The 24,976-nt window shown below is 39.6% G+C and overlaps 1 protein-coding gene across 3 annotated transcripts in view; it reads left to right on the top strand.

Annotated features, from left to right (window-relative positions):
- The window catches only part of mlip (muscular LMNA-interacting protein), an 86,909-nt gene extending 65,021 nt beyond the window's left edge, over positions 1–21,888 (top strand). For all 3 annotated transcript variants that reach the window (XM_052089685.1, XM_052089684.1, XM_052089683.1), the window contains one exon: positions 21,309–21,888. In XM_052089685.1, the coding sequence (XP_051945645.1) occupies positions 21,309–21,491 (183 nt within the window). In that variant the 3' untranslated portion in view covers positions 21,492–21,888. The remainder of the gene's footprint in view (positions 1–21,308) is intronic.
- The last annotated feature ends 3,088 nt before the right edge of the window (positions 21,889–24,976 follow it).

The following is a 24,976-nucleotide window of genomic DNA, read 5'->3' as shown; positions in this document are numbered from 1 at the left end:
CTGTCTGCCAATTTCTCATTGGCCTTTTCTCAAGTTCAGAGGAACGCGAGGCTCTCAAGAAAGACCCCTTGTGTCATTACATTCGACACAACGTCGAGTGAGTGATAGAAGGAGAACATCTTTTCTATCTGGCATTTGGTCTCATTTGATAAATGATTTGTTGTTTGTTCTTCACTGTAAACTTTTTATTTTTCTCTTATGCATTTGACATTTTATAATCTTTCATTGGCACATAGTCAATGGTATGTTGTTTTTAATTGTGCTTTATAAATAAATTGTTGTTGTTCTTCGAGAGATCTGAGACTTCTTGTCGCAGAGCATTTGGCGACTCAAAACATCAAAGGAGACAAGCTTGAGGCATGTAGTGTACACTAGGCTTTAGTGCATGCACAGAGTGTGTCCCCCGCACTTTCAATAAAACCATATTTTGCACCCGCACTTTTTCACAGATTAAATGTGTTGATGTATGGTGTGTGTTTCGAACAGCAAATGTGTATATTTGTAAATGCAAACGTTAAAATTCACTGATTAGGCAAATATCTTAAGAGACTTTAGATGCTCAATCACATACTACATGAACTCGCCATATAGCTGTTTCCATGGCGACCATGTCACTCCCCCAAGCTGGATGCCAGCCATTTCAGCCACCAGTCATTGGTCACGAGTGTAATGTGGCAAGTGCTGTCAAAAGAATTGTAAATTGTCATGTGGCATCTGTTGATGTTTTTGATGATAATCTGTGATATAATTATGGTATTATAGCACACATATGAAAGCAGAAGCAGCTTTATTTTAATGACACGTGTATACAGCACTCATGCTTATTACACACAAATTAATTTGCACTTCTAATCCAACACTAGATTACAGTGAGTGACACAACTGTGCCAGAGCAAACCAGTTAATTTGCAAACTTTGCAGATTGTGTGAGTTGCTCACAGCAATAATGCGGGCACAAAGATAAAGTCGTAAAAAAAAAATTCATTTCATTTGCATAAGTCTCTGATCATTAGATACAGTATAATGATTGCCTATTTATTATTTACTGTCGTACTTTAACTGAGAAGTAGGGCCTGGTTGCATAAACATAGCCATTAACTTAAGACTTCATCTAACAATTAGTCTGACTTGCTAAAGACACCAGAGAAAGCACGATGCACATAACAAGTTCACAGTTGTCTTTAGTAAGATAGCTTGTTTAAGGACCCGTCAATGTACACCTGCATCAGACATGCTTGTGTAGCATCTAGGGTGCGTTGCATCATAAACATAAAATGTTTAGGTCATTATGTCACGTTAAATATAGTTTACTACTTAGAACACATCTTGAGATCCCTTAGTTCAAATTTGTACCCCATCAAATGTTTTGAACGCAAGAACGTAATGCATGTTTGTGTTGTTCTGCTACTGAAGGGTTGTTAATGTTTTGTTCACTGTATAAGCTGCACGTAGCCCATACAGCTGAAGTTTTGGAGGGTACTTTTGAAATGTATTTCACTACAGATTACAGAATGCATGGTGTAAAATGTAATTTGTAACATATTCCATTAGATTACTCAAGATCAGTAATGTATTCTAAATACTTTGGATCACTTCATCAACAGATTTTTTCAATTGTTTTTACTATAAAACTCTGTCAGTACAGAAAGACAGAATACACATGTTAAAAATACATTGAAGTATTGCACAAGTGAAGTGATCTGCTTTGCTTCATTCTACTCTATTCTTGGAGCACATTCATAAGATTAAGATTAAGATTCAACTTAATTGTCATTGTGCAGAGTACAGGTAGAGAGCCAATGAAATGAAGTTGTTTTTGCATATCCCAACTAAGCTGGGGTCAGAGCGCAGGGTCAGCCATGAAACAGCGCCAGTGGAGCAGATAGGGTCAAGGGCCTTGCTCAAGGGCCCAACAGTGGTATCTTGATGGTGCTGGGGCTTGAACCAGTAACCGAGAGCCTTAACCTCTGAGCCACCACTGTCCATTCATGTCAACATGTATAGAATAACTCAGAGCAGGTTACTTGCACAAGTGAGAAACCAGGCTTCTCTCAATATCACGGCGCAGATGAGAACATTTATGCAACCCATTTGAATTCTATGGAGTATTTTCAAGTTTAAGTGTTGTGGAGGAAGTCAAACATCTTGACCAACCTCAATATATACTCAAATATATCACAAGTTTACGGCAGTAACAGTATCTGTGGTATTTTGATATAAAATGATGTAAAACTAAATACATTGATATAAAACTAAATGTGTTTAGGCTACTATTTTTCATAACAAATACATTATTATTTGGATTTTGTTTTTTTATAAAGACAAGCTACATTAACCTTACCACAGTGATGAGATGACATCAATGGTCTTACCTGTGATCATATGGCATTGCACTGTAAAACATTTGGGCAAATACATGAAGGGCTTTTAAGTCTGGACCTCCAAGACAAATTATTCCTCCTTTGCAAGATACTGTATGTTCTGTTTGAATGATGTTTGATATACACTCACCTAAAGGATTATTAGGAACACCTGTTCAATTTCTCATTAATGCAATTATCTAATCAACCAATCACATGGCAGTTGCTTCAATGCATTTAGGGGTGTGGTCCTGGTCAAGACAATCTCCTGAACTCCAAACTGAATGTCAGAATGGGAAAGAAAGGTGATTTAAGCAATTTTGAGCGTGGCATGGTTGTTGGTGCCAGACGGGCCGGTCTGAGTATTTCACAATCTGCTCAGTTACTGGGATTTTCACGCACAACCATTTCTAGGGTTTACAAAGAATGGTGTGAAAAGGAAAAACATCCAGTATGTGGCAGTCCTGTGGGCTGAAAATGCCTTGTTGATGCTAGAGGTCAGAGGAGAATGGGCCGACTGATTCAAGCTGATAGAAGAGCAACTTTGCCTGAAATAACCACTCGCTACAACCGAGGTATGCATCAAAGCATTTGTGAAGCCACAACACGCACAACCTTGAGGCGGATGGGCTACAACAGCAGAAGACCCCACCGGGTACCACTCATCTCCACTACAAATAGGAAAAAGAGGCTACAATTTGCAAGTGCTCACCAAAATTGGACAGTTGAAGACTGGAAAAATGTTGCCTGGTCTGATGAGTCTCGATTTCTGTTGAGACATTCAGATGGTAGAGTCAGAATTTGGCGTAAACAGAATGAGAACATGGATCCATCATGCCTTGTTACCAGTGTGCAGGCTGGTGGTGGTGGTGTAATGGTGTGGGGGATATTTTCTTGGCACACTTTAGGCCCCTTAGTGCCAATTGGGCATCGTTTAAATGCCACGACCTACCTGAGCATTGTTTCTGACCATGTCCATCCCTTTATGGCCACCATGTACCCATCCTCTGATGGCTACTTCCAGCAGGATAATGCACCATGTCATCAAGCTCGAATCATTTCAAATTGGTTTCTTGAACATGACAATGAGTTCACTGTACTAAAATGGCCCCCACAGTCACCAGATCTCAACCCAATAGAGCATCTTTGAGATGTGGTGGAACGGGAGCTTCGTGTCCTGGATGTGCATCCCACAAATGTCCATCAACTGCAAGATGCGATCCTATCAATATGGGCCAACATTTCTAAAGAATGCTTTCAGCACCTTGTTGAATCAATGCCACGTAGAATTAAGGCAGTTCTGAAGTGAAAGGGGGTCAAACACAGTATTAGTATGGTGTTCGTAATAATCCTTTAGGTGAGCGTAAACCAAAACGGCAGATATTCCTAAAGATTACTTAAATCTTTAAGAGTCGCATGAAAGGAAAACAATATCTGTTACTGAGTAGGAAAAAAAAAACATTTCTCTGGCACTGTCCAAACTCAGCAAAGTGGTCTACTCATGAGTACAGTCCGAATGGAAAAACCAATAAGTCCTTTTAATAAGGTGTTCATAAATTAAGTTTCATTCAAAAAGTTCCTGATGCTTAGACGATATAAAAATCACTAAGAGTGAGATACTTTAGATACCCATCATGTAAATAGTATGGTATATATTTATGCACTACCGTTCAAAAGTTTGTGGTCACTTGCCTGAAAAGTTTCTCATGATCTTAAAAATCTTTTGATCTGCAGGCGTATGCTTAATTGTTTGAAATTAATTTAGTAGACAAAAATATAATTGTGCCACCATATTAATTTATTTAATTATAAAACAAAAATTTTATAATAAAAAAAAGTTTTTGAAATGGATGACTTGGACCGAACAATTAAGAGAAGCCCAACATAGATGGGAACTCATTCAAAACTGTTTAAAAAGCATCCCAGAGTGATACCTCAAAATGTTGCTTGAGAAAATGTCAAGAATACATGTCTGCAAAATCTAGGCAAAGGGTGACCACATTGTAGATGCTAAAATATAACACAGTTTTGATTTATTTTTGATTAATTTTTTTCTATTAGGCCTATTCCATTTTGTGATGACTTTACTATTATTCTAAAATGTGAAGAAAAAAATAAATAAAGAATGAGTAAGTGACCCTAAACATTTGAATGGTAGTGTGTATATATATATATATATATATATATATATATATATATATATATATATATATATATATATAGCCCCTAATGTTTTGAAATCCTGGAGACACCCCTAATCTCAATGTCAAAAGTTTTGACTAAACCAAGAAACAACTGTATGTTTTCCTGTGTTAGTGGTTATAATTACTAGTACACCCAGCTATTTCACATTGTAAATACAGATTACATTAATTATGATAGTATTTCATAAGCATTAAAGGTGTAGACATGCTAATGTGCTAATCGCGATTAGCATTTTCTCTGTTTTTACACAGTATTTTATAAGGCGATTTTACCAAAGTACTCAATGAAACAGAAATATAATACCCTTTTAGGCTTCATAAAACATCTCAGAAGCAGCACAACGGTTAGTTGTACCCAAACTCTGGTTTATTTTATTGGAAAATTCTTCCTGGCTCTGACTCTCCCACATAGTGCACCTCAGATAGGCCCCACCTCTATAACGCAAACTCAGTGAGATTGATGGATAGATGACCAATTAACACACATTAAACTAAAGAGAGCCACACTTTTATGTTTCAGTAAGTTCCCTTTTCAAAAAGCTTCACTTTGATGCTGCGCTTTTGCTAAGCGCTACGGGGAACAATCTTGCATTGTGAGCAGCTGTGAATTTGTGTGAAACACATCAATGAACATTGACCTGAATTTATAGAATCGGCTGGTGATGATCATTAGATGCACCTGTGGCCAGGCTATAAAATAGAGGCGTCACCAGCGTGTCGACAGATATTTTTCATTCAGAGCATACTATGCTGTGTGTCTCACAACCTGCTCAGAAAACTTTCTTCCCTCTTTGTTAGGAGTTAGAAATTGTTAGGCAGTGCGCAGAACTTTCTTACTTTTTCTCTCTGCTCTGAAAGAGATTATATATATATATATATATATATATATATATATATATATATATATATATATATAAAAGAGAGAGAATGACGGAGAAACGGAGCAAACGATGCGTGTTTCCTTGTCAACGTCTCATGACGGACAAGGACACGCATGAGTTTTGCTTTGTTTGTTTGGGGCGGGGCGGGTGCGCGCATTGTGACCTTCTTTTGGTCGGGATGCTTTGCTCTCGCCTCGCTTACTTCCGAGAGCCAGCACCCGCACTTCATTCGTGGGGCTCTTGTATGGATCTGGCTGAGGAGCGAGAGACGGGTGCGTCCCTTTTGCTCGCTCTCTCCCCAGATCCGGCTGGTCCTTCTCGTGTTCTTGAAGCGCGCTCTGGCGCCTCTTCAGTTCAGGAGGGGGACCTCGATTCCCTTGGGTCTATAGACTTCGAGTTACCCACATCAGAGCACTCAAAACATGATGCAAAATCCTCTGAGGAGTTACTTGATGTGGTTACTCGTGCTGTGGCCAGACTTCAATTAGACTGGCCACGTGACCAAGAAACCCCCAAACGCTCCAAATTAGAGGATAGATTTCTGTCTGATGGCCAAGGGAAGGGAACACCTCATCAGTCCCTTCCCTTCTTTGATGACCTAGTAGGCATGTCTACTGTGGAGAGAACTGCAAAATCTCTTGGCAAAAGGGGCCATAGAACATGTTCCCCTTCCAGAGAAAGAGTCAGGCTATTACAGCAGATAGTTCCTGGTTCCCAAGAAGGGTGGGGGGTTGCGTCCGATTCTAGATCTTCGAGGCTTGAACCGCTCGGTCAGGGTGTTCAAGTTCAAGATGCTAACTGTCAAGTCGGTCGTGTCTCAGATCCAACATCACGATTGGCTGGTCACGACCGATCTCATGGACGCATATTTCCATATTGGAATTCTGCCAGAGCACAGGAAGTTCCTGAGGTTCGCTTTCGGGGGCCAAGCCTTCCAGTATCGGGTTCTTCCATTCGGCCTAGCCCTATCACCCCGCACATTCACGAAATGCATGGATGCAGCACTGGCTCCTTTGCGACTCCAGGGCATCCGCATTCTGAATTATTTAGATGATTGGCTGATACTAGCACAATCTCGAGAACTGACAGTTCAGCACAGGGATATCGTCTTGGCTCATCTAGGTTCTCTGGGTCTGAGACTCAACGTCCAGAAGAGCGTTCTTTCGCCAACCCCAGGAAATTACCTATCTAGGGATTATATGGAACTCGATCACGATGCGGGCACAGTTGTCTCCCGCTCGTGTCAGCTCCATCCAGAACTCCCTGAGCAATCTCAGGCTAGGTCAAAGTTGCACTGTTCATCAGTATCAACGAATACTAGGTCTCATGGCGTCTGCGTCCACGGTGATTCCTTTGGGCCTTCTCCATATGAGACCATTTCAGCTGTGGCTAAAAGCCAGGGGATTTCATCCAAGGGCCAGTCCCCTAAGGCAAATAAGGGTTACGTGCCGAGCGCTTCGTTCCCTTTCTATGTGGCTCAGACCCCGGTTCCTTACCTTGGGTCCCACTCTCGGTGCATCATGTCATCGCAGGATGCTAATGACAGACGCCTCCCTGACGGTTTGGGGTGCGATCTTAAGTGGTCGTCCAGCCCAAGGGGAATGGGAGGGTCATCAGCTCGATTGGCACATCAACTGCCTCGAGCTGATGGCGGTATTTCTGGCCCTGAAATACTTCCTCCGACATCTGAGAGGCTGCCATGTCCTTGTGCGTGTGGACAACACAGCAGCAGTCTCCTACATAAACCGTCAAGGAGGTCTACGCTCTCACCACCTGAATTTGCTGGCTCGTCAGATTCTCCTTTGGGCCCAGGGCAAGCTCCTGTCACTCAGGGCAATTTACATCCCTGGACGCCTAGATGTGGGAGCAGATTTGCTGTCCAGACAAAACATACCGAGGGGCGAGTGGAAACTCCACCCCGAGGTAGTACAACAAATTTAGGAGAAATTTTACAGAGTAGAAGTGGACCTCTTCGCCTCTCAAGAGACTGCGCAATGTCCCCTCTACTTCTCTCTGAGTCACCCAGCCCCCCTGGGTCTGGACGCGATGGCGCATACATGGCCCAGAATGTGTCTGTATGCTTTTCCCCCGGTTTCTCTGCTCCTGGGAGTCTTAGCCAGAGTTCGCCAGCAAGGGTCTTGCCTCTTACTGATAGCGCCTCACTGGCCGAACAGGATTTGGTTCTCAGAAATTATATCGCTCCTCGACGGCTCGCCTTGGGCGATTCCAGACAGGAGGGACCTTCTGTCTCAGGCACAGGGGATGATATTTCATCCCCGGCCCGAATTGTGGAAACTTCATGTTTGGCCCCTGAAGGGTACCAACTGAGGAACACAGGGCTGTCGCCTGAAGTTATCGAGACCATTCTTAGTGCTAGGGCTCCCTCCACCAGAAGAATCTACACCAATAAATGGGGTGTCTTCGAAAAGTGGTGCAGTTTACATGGTGCAGATCCAGTTAACTGCCAAATTGTTTCAGTTCTGGACTTTCTTCAGGAAAAACTGTCAGCAGGCATATGCCCCGCTACTCTCAGGGTTTATGTGGCCGCCATTTCGGCTTGCCACACCTTGATGGATGGGGCACCTTTGGGGAGGCACCCTCTGCTCGCTCGCTTCATTCGTGGAGCCAGGCGACTGAGGCCTCCTGTTAGGACCAGAACTCCCTCATGGGACTTAGCAATAGTCCTGGAGGGTCTGGCCGAAACCCCCTTTGAACCTCTAGAGTCAGCGTCTGATAGAATTCTGACTCTCAAGCTGGTTTTTCTTGTGGCGATTACCTCTCTTAAGAGAATCGGGGATCTACAGGCTCTGTCTGTTTTGCCGGCCTGTTTAGAGTTTGCCCCAGGTATGGTCAAAGCTATCCTGCATCCTCATCCTGACTACCTTCCTAAGGTGCCTTTTTTGACACTACACCCTGTCACTCTGGAAGCCTTCTGCTCCCGCCGCTTTTAACGCCGAGCAGGAAAGTCTTCACGGACTCTGCCCAGTCCGTGCCCTTCAAACTTATGTCCACTGCACTAGCCAGTGGCGTAAGTCTGGGCAATTGTTTGTCTGCTTTGGGGGCCGCAACAGGGGGCAGCCGCTACCAAGCAGACTATGTCACATTGGGTGAGGGATGCTATTGCCCTGGCCTATGAGGCGCGTGGTCAAGCTTCGCCAGTAGGTGTCAGGGCTCACTCCACCAGAGGGGTCACCGCCTCTAAAGCCTTGGCTAGAGGGGTCCCTCTGCAGCAGGTTTGTGATGCGGCAGGCTGGTCCTCTCCGCACACATTCATCAGATTTTATAGTTTGGATGTTCATGCTACTCCGGGCTCTTACGTCCTTGAGTCAACATCCCAAGCTCATGCCTGAACAGGTTTGTGACGCGGCAGGCTGGTCCTCTCCGCGCACCTTCTTCAGTTTTTTATGGCAGGCTCGTGCCTGAAGACGTTCGTGATGCGGCAGGCTGGTCCTTTCCGCACACGTTCATCAATCTTCATGGGTTAGATGTTTCTGCTACTCTGGATTCTTACGTCCTTGAGTCGACATCTCAAGCTCACGTCTGAACAAGTTTGTGATGCGGCAGGCTGGTCCTCTCCGCACACATTCATCAGATTTTATCGTTTGGATGTTCATGCTACTCCGGGCTCTTACGTCCTTGAGTCGACATCCCAAACTCATGCCTGAACAAGTTTGTGACGCAGCAGGCTGGTCCCCTCCGCACACATTCTTCAGTTTTTTATGACAGGCTCATGCCTGAACACGTTCGTGATGCGGCAGGCTGATCCTTTCCGCACACGTTTATCTAACTCTATGGGCTAGATGTTTCTGCTACTCTGGGCTCTTATGCCCTTGAGTCGACATCTCAGCTCATGCCTGAGCAAGTTTGTGATGCGGCAGGCTGGTCCTCTCCACTCACATTCATCAGTTTTTATGACAAGTTTTGTGTTGCGATAGGGTTCTCTTCGCACACATTCATCGAACTTTATGGGTTAGATGCTTTGCTACTCTGGGCTCTTATGCCCTTGAGTCGACATCTCAGCTCATGCCTGAACAAGTTTGTGATGCGGCAGGCTGGTCCTCTCCACACACATTCATCAAAATTGAATGGTTTAGATGTTTATGCTACTCCGGGCTCTTATGCCCTTGAGTCGACATCAAGCTCATGTCTGAGACCTCTCACGCTTTGTGAGCACACTTCACAACCGTAGGGGTCCGGACAGCCCCAGTGCGGCAGCGTGGGTATTGCGTTCCCCGTAGCGCTTAGCAAAAGCGCAGCATCAAAGTGAAGCTTTTTGTAAAGGGAACGTCTCGGGTTACATGTGTAACCCTTGTTCCCTGAAAAAAGCGGAACGAGATGCTTCGCTTTTTTGCGGCACTGGGACGTCCCAGGACTGCTCTTCAGAAAAAGGTATCTGTCGACACGCTGGTGACGCCTCTATTTTATAGCCTGGCCACAGGTGCATCTAATGATCATCACCAGCCGAGGCTATAAATTCAGGTCAATGTTCATTGACGTGTTTCACACAAATTCACAGCTGCTCCCAATGCAAGATTGTTCCCCGTAGCGCTTAGCAAAAGCGCAGCATCTCTTTCCGCTTTTTTCAGGGAACAAGGGTTACACATGTAACCCGAGACTTTAGTGTGTGATGAGCACATGTAAACCGGAGTAGATTGCAACCACACTTTTTAACCCTTTAAGGTCTGTAACATTTTACGTTAAACTATATACAAATTGTATTACATTTTGGTCTGGGCTACAACTAAATATTCTTGGACAGATATTTGATCATTGGACAGATATTTGATCAATGTTTGATGTTGAAGAGACTGTAAGTCCATCCCTCACAGCCTCCTTGTCATTCCCATTAAAAATCAAAGATGGTACTAGCGTGAATAAGGTCTATAAAATCTAAAGTCATCCAGCCAAAGAGTAAGTGTTTTACTCTAGCTATTTGCTGTCAAATCTGGCCCCACAAATGAACTATGCCAACACTGAAACTGAAATTGTCTTAAAAGTTTTAGATTTTCCCTCAAAATGTCCATTATAAAATGTTCACTCTTCATTTACTCTGAATCTTAGGATAGTTGAGGCAAACCTGTCTGTCACAGGACAGATCATTGAAAAAATGTGTTAACCTGCAATTGGTACGGGAACTATTTATACTTGATCTAACCCCTAAGGCTGGCTTTTTGTGGTGTAATCTAATGTACAGTTAATTTAGTTATGTTAAATAATATTTTAACTTGAATCAAAAAATGAAAAATCTAATTAAAATGGCTAAATCGACCTGATTACTAGTTATACCAACAAAAGTCATGATTTTTAAGGTTAGATCAGGTATGAAAATTACCCCTTTTACAGCGTAGACTATCCGACCTCTAAAGCTTCCTGGTAAATGAAATGAGTAATTTCCACAAGCTCTCTTTTAAGTACAGAATTGTCCCAATATTGGTTACTACAAGAGCATAAAGTTGATCTTATATACCAGTGACTCCTGCACCACTGTTCTGCAGCGGCACTCCTCTGCTACTGATTCTCAAGCACCATGGCAAGTGAATGATACTCAAAGTGTGAGCTTGCAGTCTGAATTCAATGTAATGAAATGAACGATTCACTGAAATAAAATTGAAATCAAGATATGACCTTATGAATATTAAATTGCAAAGGGCTGTGATCTAATCAAGCACACAGTCTGCACACGCCATGCGCTGCTCTGCGGAGCTCTGTTCTGAATGCCCGTGAGGTGGTGTGCTCCGTCCACGAATCTCATCTCATGCACAGTATAACAGATGTGTTGTGTTCAGTTGTATTTGCCGTGCTCTAAATTCACTTTAACTTACCACTACAAGTTACTATACAATTACAAATCAAATATCTCATAACACCAGGTTTTTTTTGTGGACAGAAGCAGAGATGAGAGCATTTTACCAAATTGGAATTAAAAGGTGCTCATTCAAAGGCTTTAGTTAACACAATTAATTACTGTATTTTATTTTAAACCATGTTCCATTGCAATACCGTGTACAAATTAAGAAATTATTACAGAATATTACTTGTGTAATAATAATAGGGTTGTTGTTATTAATTATTATAATACATTTGTAATTCAGGCTTGACATTAATGCTTATTTTTTTATTGCAAAAACTAGGCCCTGGAGAAAGCAACCAATAGAGTCCAGGGGGAATATTGCAAAAAAACATCCTATCTTAAGTCTTAAGTTAAGATCTGATCAGTAAAGTTAGATTTTTCTCAAATATTACCGAAGCAAACCTAATCTTATTTTATCTTACAAAATCATGTCTTATCTCTAGTTAGGAAATCCTAAGCCGCTCCATCGAGATTGATAATCAACTTGTTACCAAGCAACCAACAACACAAACGGCTGCTGTGAATTAAGCATTAGATCGCTGAAAATGGAGAAACAAAATTGCTGTGCTTTTAATTTCAAGGCTGCAGAAATTAAAGTTTTGATAACTGCATTATCATATTTCGTGGGAGTCTCTAACTATTTGTAGCATTTTGTCATCAAAGCGCTGCACATAATCTGGATTTTCCAAAAGTGTATTAGCTTTCTGTAATGCAGTTCAATGGAGAGGAGGAGGCGAGAACCGGCCTGGGAATATAAACAAAATTTTAATGATTAACTTAAACAAATGACGGACATGTCCGTAAATGATCTCTCTCTCATCGCATCAACGTCCGCAATCGGCCTTTATCCCTCTCGGAGGCTTAATTAGCCTGATAAGGGACCGAGTGTGTATAATCACGACCCGGATCTGCCCCCCGCCCCATCACACTTTCATCCTAAATGAGATCATAACTGAAATTGCCATGGTTACCAAACAGATAAGGTAGGACTCTAACGTTAGGATCTTTCTGTAAATGGCTCGGAGACAAAAAAAAATTATCCCAAAGGACAACACCCAAAGGTGTGTTTTATCTGGCTTGAGAAATATAGTGGATCATTGAAGTATCTCCCTGACAATCACAGTTGTAGCTGTTTTATGAAACAAGAAGTTATGATATTTATGTTAAATATGTTAAATTTAGGTTCTAGTCCATTACATTATTATTATTTTAAGTCATATTTATTGTGATTTTTTTAAGTCATTTCAAATGGGGCTGGTAGATGAAGTTGGATAGGGTGAATGGTTATGATTTTTTTTTACCACTTCGTTATTTTAATTATTCAATTGATCATTCAATGTGTTTGATTTTTATGTGTTTCAAAAAATTTGTACAATTGTTTCAAGCAAAATTGAGTGAAGTGTGTGCAAAAAAGGTAAAAAGAGGTAAAAAGAAAATCTTGGAAGAGGAGAAACCTGTTTAACTAGTTGTGATTTGTGGGCATTTGCAAATTGAAAGCAACAATTGAGTGTGATTTGATTGGACTGTGTGTAAAACTACATTAATAGCCAATCACCAATTTTCCACTATGCTTAACATAATATCGTATGACGTGAACGGCGAGTCACGAAGAAAATTGCTGATCTGTTCAAGGTATTCATCTAAAGGACACTACAAGGATTTGAACAGTTGCTAAAGAAAAACATCTAAATCTTCTCATTTATTTTCCATATGTAAAACACTTCCACTTGAGGAGGTCTGCTTTATTGTCTGAATAGAGATTAACCCTACAACACGAGGAAGGCGGTCATTAAATGTGTATTCATGGATTCAAGCCGTCAGTGTGACAATATTATTAGATGAGCTATTCGCATTTTACTGTAACATCTGTGATGCTGACCTCTGTTAATCTGAGCATATAGTTGTACCCAGTTTAAAAAGAAATATACTGACATTTATAAATGAATACTATGCATGATTTTGCTTGATTTTATGTTTTCAAAAACGTCCCATATCTTTTGTTGTTTTGCCGTAATGTCACTGGGTAATGTGACTATTACTAATATAACACTTGGCTCAGTGTTAGTCCATTGGTAAATCTGAGAAATCACACTTCTGCTCCTAGTTTTTGCATTTACACGTTTGTTTTGCCAATTTCCTTAATCAACCTGTTATGTTAATAATTTTGAATCTTGTTGTTTGCCAGCCTGATCTCATGAAAATGATGTGACTGTGGTAACATTTTAGCAAAATGATATAACGTGGTTCCTTACACATACTGTACTGCAAGAGTTCTGATGTGAGGTGTCCAATGTGTGCCGCAAAAAGTGAGTTAACTTTTCTTACAAAACATTAAATGTTTTCTAAATTAATTTTAAATCAATAAAACCTACCTACCTCCTACCCTAAACCTAACTGATAAAAACACAATATGACATGAAAAACACAATTGCTGAAGCAACCATGTCATTTTCTGGTGCTTCTATGAAACCTCATGTGTCAATTTGCATGCTCCTCGGGAAACGTGCCATCATTCTATGCATCGCAAGTGCAACGCTCTATCAGTTGGGATTCATTTGAAAAAACATTAACATATGCAATTGCTTTGTGATCCCCCCCACCCCCTATGGTAACCTCTAATTCAAGGCGTGCTAATTTCTGAAACGTAGAACGACAGGTGAACAGAACATCAATCAGTTAGCGCTTTCCTTATAAATTTTAATGAGCCTTCTCCTGTCATCCCAACTTTGTTTTGGAATGTATTTTGCTCGCTCCAAAACAAAAGCAGAACAAAACAGTGCTGCCTGGACCAATAATCAGCACAGCTCAATGGATAGAGGGGTGCGAGTGCAGACAAGTGTTAACCGCACAGTCCATCATTATCAACAGCACTTGCCACTACCTGGAACAGAATGGAAAGAGGTGCACGAGCACAAATCAGATGTGTTTACTCATGTACTGGTCTCAACCACGCCGTGCAGTCTATTATAAATATGCTCGTGAATCAGTGAGAAGCGCGCCGGGGATCGTGAAACCCATTTGAAAGCAGACTGATCTCACAATGAAATCGGAAACTGTAGACTGACTTTTCTTTAGCTAAAATCGGTCAGTGGTTACTGATATTGGAAACACTGCCCCCAGTGGCCAAAGTGGTAACTGTTGTTGGCCGTATAGGCTGTAATACAGTGAAGAGGAAGGCATATTTTATAAACTGAACAGAGCTTGATGAAATTAATCTGTAAAGGAGACCAAACTTTGCCCCACTCTCAGAAGATTTCAATTTAGCCCTATATAAATAGGTTATTATCATAATTTTCATCTGCATCCCAACCTCAAAAATAATGCTTTACTGTCAGTGCACAGTGTATGCAAAATTATTGCTAAATACATGGGTGCTAATGCCAAATTTTCAGCCAGCCCTTTCGATGACACACATAACGCTGATGTGGAACAGGCTGAAACTGGGTTTGACACCCCTGGCCTATGTTATATAATCATAGCTCGTTTCATATACAGTATGATTATACTTCTTTTGAATCTTTGTGACTCTATATTTTAATCATCATGACGTTATCATACATTGCAGTCATTCTGTTATTCTTAAATGTCATGAATAGCTCCCTAAATCAGTCACATTTGACACCTCCCCCTACTGATAGATTTGAGATGGGAACTCATCATAACTAATTGATAGCTGGATGACATGAGGTTAGAGGGATATTATAAAACAGTAAGTAAATTAGCAGCTGTAATTAGGGCTATATTTAGAAGACGAGTGATTTATGACCTAACAAACTGTTGGAAAGCACCATTTTGATTTTGACAATACAGAGACCTGAGGTAGGTGGACATTTTTCAAGAATAGCTCCTGAATGTTATATAAGAAAAGTGAATTTGATAATGAAACACATTCGAAGACAGCAGAAGGCATATTCTAATTTCAGCTCTTTCAGCTATTTGGATTCCTAGGTGACTTTCGATCAAATGTACTTTATGCCAGTCTTAGTCTTTATTATTTCTATTTTTCAAATTTTTAAATAATTCACACATTATAAAAGTTATTTAAAATTTAGATGAAGACAAAGCACAATTTGTATTTGTCCACTGAACTTATTAATTAGAAGCACAAGTCAAAAGGTTTTTAAGAATTCAGTCAAGTATGTCCAACTTTAGACCCAGAGAAACTATAAGGAAGCTAAAACTTATAATATTACATTTCAGCATACAATACAGGTGTATTCTATTTTACTGATGGTCATATGGGTTGCTCTGTGAATCATGTGAATCAAAACTAAAAGAATCCTGTAGTCCCATCTCCTGCTCTTTAAACTTGACACATACAACTGACTAAAACAGTAAACAGTGTAATACTTTGTTTATTTACAAAATAAGGAAAAGGGGGCAACATAACAAAACTGAAAATTAAACACACACACACACACACACACACACACACACACACTTTTAAGCTATTTAAATTATGGGGACACTAGAAATGTCCTCGTAAACCACATAAACATGCCCCCCCTCCCCCAACCCCCACACACATAACTTTTCCAACCCCAAAATACATCAAAAGGTTACACATTACAACAGAACAACTGCCAATTTTCAGCAGTTTGAGCTCTGCACAGCACATCTGTGAAATAGTTTTTGGTGAATGGCGAATGTCCAGGGTAGTATCGCAAGCCTAAGCAGATCATAGAAACTATTGGCGCCAATTGTCTCTACGATCAACTTAAGCTCTTGATGCTTTTGGGAAATGCAGCCCATCTTGAATTATGAGGGGCCAACACATCAAGCATTGGTCTGAGTTACACATGTGCGACAAAAAGACAAGCAGGTTATTGTAAGTATCCACAATAATTGGAAACAAACTACCACTGAATTACATTTTGAAGAACTGGAGCAAAAATAACAGGGCAAGAACTTCCTTTTCAATGGTGCTATGCTTGGGATGGCATGGACAAATTATTTATAATTTTTTTACAGTTGCAAATTGGCTGATCAACACTAACTTCACTGTCTTGCAACAGGACTGACCCAGCAATAATAGTGCGTGCATCAAACTCCAACTTAAACAGATGAGTAAAGTTAGGCACGGACAGTCCTGGAGCATTAAACAGAAGATCCTTGGCCATGTTAAAGGCATGCTCACACATAGGTGTCCACTTAAACACATGGAAGGCACTGAAAAGATTGTTTAATGGTGAAACAATGGTTGCAAAATGATGACAAAACCCTTGAAAATATCTCACCATCCCCAAGATGTTGCGTAACTCTCGTTTATTCACCGGCGTGGGGTCTCAATAATGGCAGAGACTTTTGCATCCACTGGGTGTACCTGACCTTGGTGAACCTGTTAACCCCAGTAGGTGACTGCAGCTTTGGCAAATGAACATTTGGCCAAATTCAAAGTGAAAGAGATGCTTTGTGAATAGAGTAAATACCCCACGTTGCATTTCTATATGTTCTCCCCAAATGAAAGAATAGACAAAAACATTGTCTAAAATGCCTCACTCCTCTGCATTCCAAACAGCACTGTCTGCATAAGGCGCTGAAAGGTAGAGGGGGCGTTTCACACACCAAAGGTCTTAACGGTGTACTGTAGGAAGTCATCAGGCGTAACAAAAGCAGATATTTTAGATGCACGAGAGGAAAGAGGAACTTGACAGTATTCTTTTGAAAGGTCTAGCTCTGTCACAAATTTAGCAGAGCCCTCTCTGTCAATGCCCTCTTTCATATGTGGGAATGAGTCGGGCTTCATAACTGCATAAACCCTGTGATAGTCAGTGCAGGAACAGAACCACAAATCAGACTTCGGACCAGCATATACAGTAGGGCACACTCCAGGGACTCTGACTGGGAACAGATTTTAAGAGCTGAAGATGCTTAACTTCAGCTCTTAAAATCTCATATTTCTTTGGATTGACTCTGTATGTGTGTTGTTTTATTAGAAGGGAATCACCAACCTCAGTGCCATGATAGATTGTATTGGTTTGGGATGGAATGTCAGAAAAGAGAGAGGGGTGACTTTCGATTAGTCTTACTATGTTATTTTCTGGGGTATGCCAACTGACTCAGGTGCGACTAAGTTGTTAAGGACTACAGTATTTTGCAGATGCCCACAAGAAACTGGAAGATCTCTTGCAACAAACTTGTCATACTCAAATGAGACAGGTGGTAACACAGCAACAGAAATGGGCTTGGGATTGGGAAGGGCTTGGGATTCATCTCTAGGGTGGTAAGACTTCAACATATTAATATGACAAACACAAGATTTTCAAAGTATGGTCAGGGGTGCAAACAACATAATTTGTGCCACTCAATTTCTTGACAACAACATATGGACCTGTAAATTTAGCTTGGAGAGCAGAACCCGGTACTGAGAGAAGAACTAACACGGAATCACCAGGTTGGAACTGAAAAAACGTTGTTGATTTTAAACATGAGCGATAGTTTTATAGTGACGCTCATTTGCAGAAATGCGGTATAGCACCATCATCATGTTGAATTTATAGGTTTATATATTTTCAAGTTCAGCTAAAATCCAAACCTAAAATATGCGCTTCCTTAGCTCACTGCATGCTCGACAGCAAGATGAATTTATGTGAGGTCTTGCATCAAAACATTCTGTTTGTGCAGCTGCATTACCTCACTGCACTTTCTGCTACTATAATCTCAGAACCTGTATATACAAGATATTTTTACAAATGTTAATACATCTAGATGAAGATGAAGTATTTTACATTTATGGTTCATTTAAATCGCTAAAGTTATTTAAAACTGTTGTCAGGTGTGAACTGAGAGGAGAATTTAGAACGCATAAGCGACTTCCGCATAGGATACACCTGTGCATCCAAACTAAAGCGTCCTCAGGAAGCTTTCTTGCTCCTCACCTCCTTGCAGTGCATTTTAAATTCATATGTCCTTACATCGACTTTGGTCAATTTCCATGTCACTGGGGAAATCAAGAACGCTCACACGGAGCTAGCATAGCGCTGTTAGAATACACTTGCAGTGGCAAACGATCACTGGACTATTGCCTTATTGAGGAGTACTTATTCTTGTTATGGATTACATCATGAAGAAGTGCTTACCTGTAAGGACATTTACATTTGTGACGGATTAAATATACATGAGACTGTTTGTACACAGGTGAGGTCACCAACACTTCTCTACTCTATATTTAGAGATAAAGAACTTTAAATGCTACAGCCTGTGAGTTGTCGTATTTGTTATACTGTATATTATGTGGGTTATTGCCTGGTATATATTGTCTATGTTGTAAAGACAAATGTTTTTGTCCTGTGTAGCATAGTCAAATTGGCAGTTCGTCTTATGTTCAAAGAAATGAAACATTTCACAGGATTTTCTGGTAACAGTTTGTTTTATGTTATGTTCCCTTTGTAAAGGGTTTATAAAGGAATTCATTAATGACTAATAATCCATTAACAAGCGCATTATAAACATGATATGTGGGTGCATATAACATGCATATAGGGTTTGCAATACTTTCCAAACAGTCAGTCATTTATGCTACAAATGCTTAATAATACTTATTCAACATTAGTTACATTTGAACATGTAACTTAATGTAAAATGGACACATTTTTAAGGGGATTCCAATGTTAGAAACCTGTACATAAAATTCAGTATGCTTTAATAGTCATCAGGATTAAATTTTTTTTTTATAAATATAAGTATGAGTGAGTGTATGTATTAAGCATTTATAACATTTAAGTTAAAATGCTCACTATTAAGTATTGCATGAAAGTCACACTTTGTATTCGTGTTGTTATAACTGTATATCAGTGATTTATAATGCATTTGTAAGTGTCCTCTTAGTTGTGAATGAACACCTTTATAAACACTTTAAAAAGTGTCCAATAGCCAATTCAAACATTTTATTAATTGACAGCACTACTATTACAAGAAGAAAGTGGAGGCAGAGCAGTCTGTGTTTATTGAATATAATCCACTGATATATAATATAGAAGTGGATTGCTCATGATGTCATAACAGTGAAGCCCCTGTACCGCCATATTGCTGTGCCCAAACATCCCAATGTCACCATTGACTTAATAGGAAATCATATCATTTAAGCGAGTAAACATTAGTCATTCAATCACTGATTTTATATCTAAAATATGCATGCACATCCCTACAATGCCCGAATAAGCCAGAGTGAGTTACGTGTATCTGTATCAAACAGATCATCTGAATGTAAACAAATTCATTGAAAGTTTGTAAGATACAAACAGACATTTTTAGACTTTTTTTAATTGTGAACTTTGAAGTGTTTGTTCAGATTTACTTGTTTAATCGAATTGTTTTCAAGCGAACACTTGAAAAAGAGAGTGAGGGAGACACATAAAGCAAAGCTATTTAAAATTAAAATGATATGCTCGTTTAAATGGCAAATGAACATGTATTTATGACATCTATCCATGTATGACTACGGAGAGCACTTCAATATGAAAACAAGGAAATCCCAGGCATTTAGGGTGATTTAGAAATCCCGGTTTGAACTTTTTAAGTCCCTTCTGGAGTAAGGACGTATTGTCACCCTAAACTAGCAGATATTACAGCTTTTCCTATCTTTGGTGATCATTGTGCTGCACTGATGGACTGAACACCTCGTAAACAAATATTATCCAGAACAAGCAAATTAATCATTAAATATGATTGTCATAAGAGGGCGAAATGCGACTGTTGTATCTGGAGATTAGAGACGGTGAAATGGTGGCATTTTCGCCTGTCAGTCATTGATACTCTATGACAGTTTGGGCATACCAAGATGGCCGCTCGAACGCTTCTTCACCTCCTGCTGGCAGTTTAGTGTTGCATCAATGATGCAGTACTATATATATATATATATATATATATATATATATATATATAAACCTTATTTTTTCTTGTTGAAGTTGCACATAAATGCATATATTCTAGGCCAAGCCCTGAAGGGACAAATGCACAATCACACACATTCAAAGGGTATTACTCCACAAAGTAACAGTTTTAGTTTCACTTATAAAGACAATTATTTGGCCAATTTAGTTGAAGTTCATTATATCTACAATTCTCTGTAGTCTCAAATTGCTATCTTGACTTACTCATGCAGTAGTGAAAAGTGTTTAATAGAGTTGTGATGAAGCACAGTTGGCACTTGGCTGCTGGTGATGTAGAGAGAAAGAGGCTGCAGCCGGGAATCTTCTCAGACTGTCTGTAGTTGATTAAGTGTTTCTGGACTGGTTCAGTGAGAGTGATGGAGAGCAGTGCCCAAACGCCACTCTTCAGCCTGATTGAGGTATCGCTCTCCTCTTCCAAAGGTTTGGGAGGACGTTTAATGAGAATCTTTTTCTGAGTGCACATTTCCTTGTTTTTTTTACAGTGCTTTTAATGCAGCATTGTCTGGGTAAAGGGATCGTTCACCCAAAATTGAAAATAGTCTCATCATTTTCTCACCCTCATGATATCCCAGATGTGTATGACTTTCTTTCTTCAGCAGAACAAATTTGAGGATAAAAAATGTATGGGATATCATGAGGGTGAGAATATGATGAGATCATTTTCTATTTTGGGTGACTCTAACTCCATTAGCACCATTCCTTTGACATAAACCTAAAACACAAAATTACATAATCCTTCTTTTCATTATCAATCATATATTTTCACTGCATTGTGGCATAAGTCACAAGTATGAATAAAAGTATTTATTAAGTATTTATAACATGCAAGTAAAAAATTTCTCTATTTGGCATGTATTGCATGAAATTGTTTTATGTTGATATAACTGCATAGCAGTCATTTATTATGTATTTGTCAATGACTTACTAGTTATATAAACCAGTATAAACCCAATAAAAAGGGAATATTACTGTAAAGTGTTACCTCATTTATTCACGGTTCCATGGTTTGATGAGTTTTAACCCTAATGGTTCACCTCCATTTTATTAGTATCCTGTGTGTGTGTGTGTGTGTGTGTGTGTGTGTGTGTGTGTGTGTGTGTGTGTGTGTGTGTGTGTTTCAGTTTGTCAGAAATCCACTCTTGAATGAATCCAAAGCAGATGGCAGAGGAGCCTCAGACTGGCACTGCACTGATGGAGAGGAGCAAGGAGACTCTAAGAGCAGCCTCGCATCACTAATCACGCAAACCAGGAGCTCTCAACAAGATGTTCCCATCTCCATCCACACTCACGAGACACACATATGATGCTGAATGTAACTGTAACGACACATCAAACTGCTCAGTAATCAGTTAAAAGTGCACTAAGTAATTTCTACCTAATGAAATGAATGGTACATTTTACAGTCTATTTAAAATACACAAGACAAAGACTACAGTCAGAGCCTTGAAACAAACACCAACTGGTGGCAGCAGCAGAGAGACTAAAGCTGGCATTGTTGTTTAGGAAAATGAGTAAGAGCAAGTGAAACATGAATATGTAATGTAATTACTTATTGAGCTTTTACAGCCAGACAGTGATTATACTGATATTGCCTATACTGTCAGCATCGCATTAAATTAATATCACTTATGCAATGCTTCTGATGCAATTCTAATCAATTTAACAATAAATGTATGTCATGTGTAAAATATTTATCTTGTGCTTTTTGAACTGTCACACAAAAGCAGTGGGGCATTATGTTATATTATATATATATATATATATATATATATATATATATATATATATATATATATATACAGAGTTTTTATAGTCAAAACAAGTGAACAAATCAACCAGTGCTGAAGAATTAATCCAAAGTATTTAGAATACGTTACTGATCTTGAGTAATCTAATGGAATATGTTACAAATTATATTTAGCAGCATGTATTCTGTAATCTGTAGTGGAATACATTTCAAAAGTAACCCTCCCAAACTTATATATATATATATAAATTGGCACAATTATTCACCAAAGTGGCATTTAACTGATAATATATAGTCAGGACATTAATAACGGGAAAAATTACTATTACAATTTGAAAAAAATAAATAAAAAACAAATGTTCTTAAACTACTTCAGAGAGTTCTCATAAAAAAATCCTCCACATGCAGCATACTGTGGCAACTCAAAAACAAACACAAAGACAATGTTAAGCTTCATTTACCGAACCAAATAGCTTTCAGCTGTGTTTGATATAATACAGAGTGATTTTCTAGTACCAAATGATCAATTTAGAATTAATACTCAAGAATAAGGTGTTGGAATGATGGCTGCTGGAAATGGGGCCTGTCTAGATTTGTATGGTGTTGTTTTACATCAGTAATGTCCTGACTATACTTTGTGATCAGTTGAATGCCATTTTGTTGACTTAAAGTACCAATTTCCTTCCGAAACCGCAAACTCTGCACATTATTCCAAACTTTTGGCCAGTTTTATATATATATATATATATATATATATATATATATATATATATATATATATTAGGGCTGTCGATTTAACACGTTAATGCGTTAAACGTGCGATTCATTTTACAAAAAATAACGCGTTAAAACAATTTATGCATTTAATCGCAATGCTTTCCTGAGAAATTCCTGAGAAATGCAAGCTTGTAGTACCACCTGTTTACTCCAGAGGGCAGTAAGTGAAATTTCAGCTGTGTGAGCAACATATAGTTTATTACAGTGAACAAAACATTAACAACTCTTCTGCGGACACACTACACAAACGTGCATTATGTTCTTGCGTTCAAAACACTTGAAGGAGCGCAAAAGCGAACCAAGGGATCTCAAGATGTGTTTAAAGATTGAGTATTAAACTATATTTAACTTGACACAGTGACCTAAACATTTTACTTTTATAACGCAATACACCCAAGACACAACACAAGCATGTCTGACGCAGGTCGTATGGTCTTTACCTCACAAATATTTAATTACCAACAAGGTTAAGGAGGTGTCCTTTAAACCGTTACACCGTTTTTACCCCGTCAATCTTGATTTAAGAAACATGCTCCCCGAAATAGATCCACTTTGCTCCTTCTGTAATGCTGTAGATGAATCTGCCCCTCACCTATTTTGGGAATGTGTCCACGCTGTACTATTTTGGAGAAAAATTTGTTTGTTTGTACGTAGAGAGAGAAAAGACTCAAAGCACTTACCTTGCTCCGCTCACCCGGCAGGTGGTGGGTTAGAGACTGAGGAAGAGGTCCTGGAAAGGTGTCTTTGGAACTTTATGAGTGAAAAATCTTATAGGAGGGGAAAACACTCTTTTAGGCAATGACAGCTCTGTCGAAGACCCCAGGGGCATAGACTACACAGCGTGCAGAGAGAGAGAACGCCAGCTGGAAATGCGCCGCAAGATCCAACAGCAGTGCTTCTTGCCAATAGAGGCGAGTGGAACAGTGGTGAACTCAGCTTTCTGTTGCACAACCGCTCAGCTCCGAAGAAGAAGTGGGCGTGCGTCTGTCTTTGACTGACAGACGCACGCCCACTTCCCTTTACACCCATATGTCTGGGGGCGGGACATCCAAATTCTGTCTGCCAGTTTCACATTTGCCTTTTCTCAAGTTCAGAGGTATGCAAGGCTCCCAAGGAAGACCCCTTGTGTCACTACATTCGACACAATGTTGAGTGAGTGACAGAAGGGGAACTTGACTAATAATCAGATATGTCTTCTTTTGGATACATTAGATTAGTTCACTCTAAAATTTTTATTATTCTATAGTTTACACAACCTCATGTCATTGAAAACCTGCATGACTTTTTTGTGAATAAAATAAATAGTAAATGTTTACACAGCTCTTTTTTTGCATACAATTAAAGTAAATGGGAACTGAGAATGTCAGCCCATAACATTCTGCCTGACATTTTTTGTGTTTACAGAAGTAAATCATCTGGAATTTGAATATGAGATTAGTTTCAACTGTATCATTGTGCGGTACAGAGCCAATGAAATGCAATAGCATCTAAACAGAAGTACAAATAGCAATATGTATTTCAATTATGGTGCAAGTGTTAAGAACGACAGGTCACTGGGGGTCTGGGTAGCTCAGCAATTATTAACACTGACTACCACCCCTGGAGTCGCGAGTGACTCAGGCCAGGTCTCCTAAGCAACCATATTGGCCCGGGAGGTAGGCAGGGTAGAGTCACATGGGGTACCATCCTCATGGTCATGATTAGGGGTACTCGCTCTCAATGGGGCATGTGGTAATTTGTTTGTGGATGGCGGTATCATGTACAACGAACCACGTGATAAAATGTGTAGATTGACACAATGTGACCCGGATTGAGATGAGTAACCACGCCACCATGAGGACCTACTAATTCCCTAGTGGGAATTGGGAGAAAAGGGGAGAAAAAAAGAACAACAGGTAACTATTACAATGCAAAAATATTGCAAAAAGTCAGATCCCAGAGTTGTTCAAGTATGTCAAGATTTGCAAAGAGGCAGAATTGATGGGTAAAAAGAAGGTAAAATACATGGCCAATTGAGGATGAGTAGATGACAGTATTGACAATTGTCCATTAAAAATTTTAAATCATTTATTCAGTTTTACTATAGTATTGTTTTTAAGGCTAGTAAGATTTTTAAGAGAGCATGTCTCTACAAAAAAAGTGACTCAAAAGGCAAGTCTGTTGACTCAAAAGTATTTGTAAATGATAAATATAAAAAAATAAACATGAAACTCAGTCTCATCGAACTCTTACAAAATCATAAATAAGAATGTGGTATATTTTCTT

Source organism: Xyrauchen texanus, chromosome 24, assembly GCF_025860055.1.
Source record: "Xyrauchen texanus isolate HMW12.3.18 chromosome 24, RBS_HiC_50CHRs, whole genome shotgun sequence".
Classification (NCBI taxonomy): Eukaryota; Metazoa; Chordata; class Actinopteri; order Cypriniformes; family Catostomidae; genus Xyrauchen; species Xyrauchen texanus.
The sequence above is the reverse complement of the archived record's forward strand: the minus strand, read 5'-3'. Positions and strand labels throughout refer to the sequence as shown.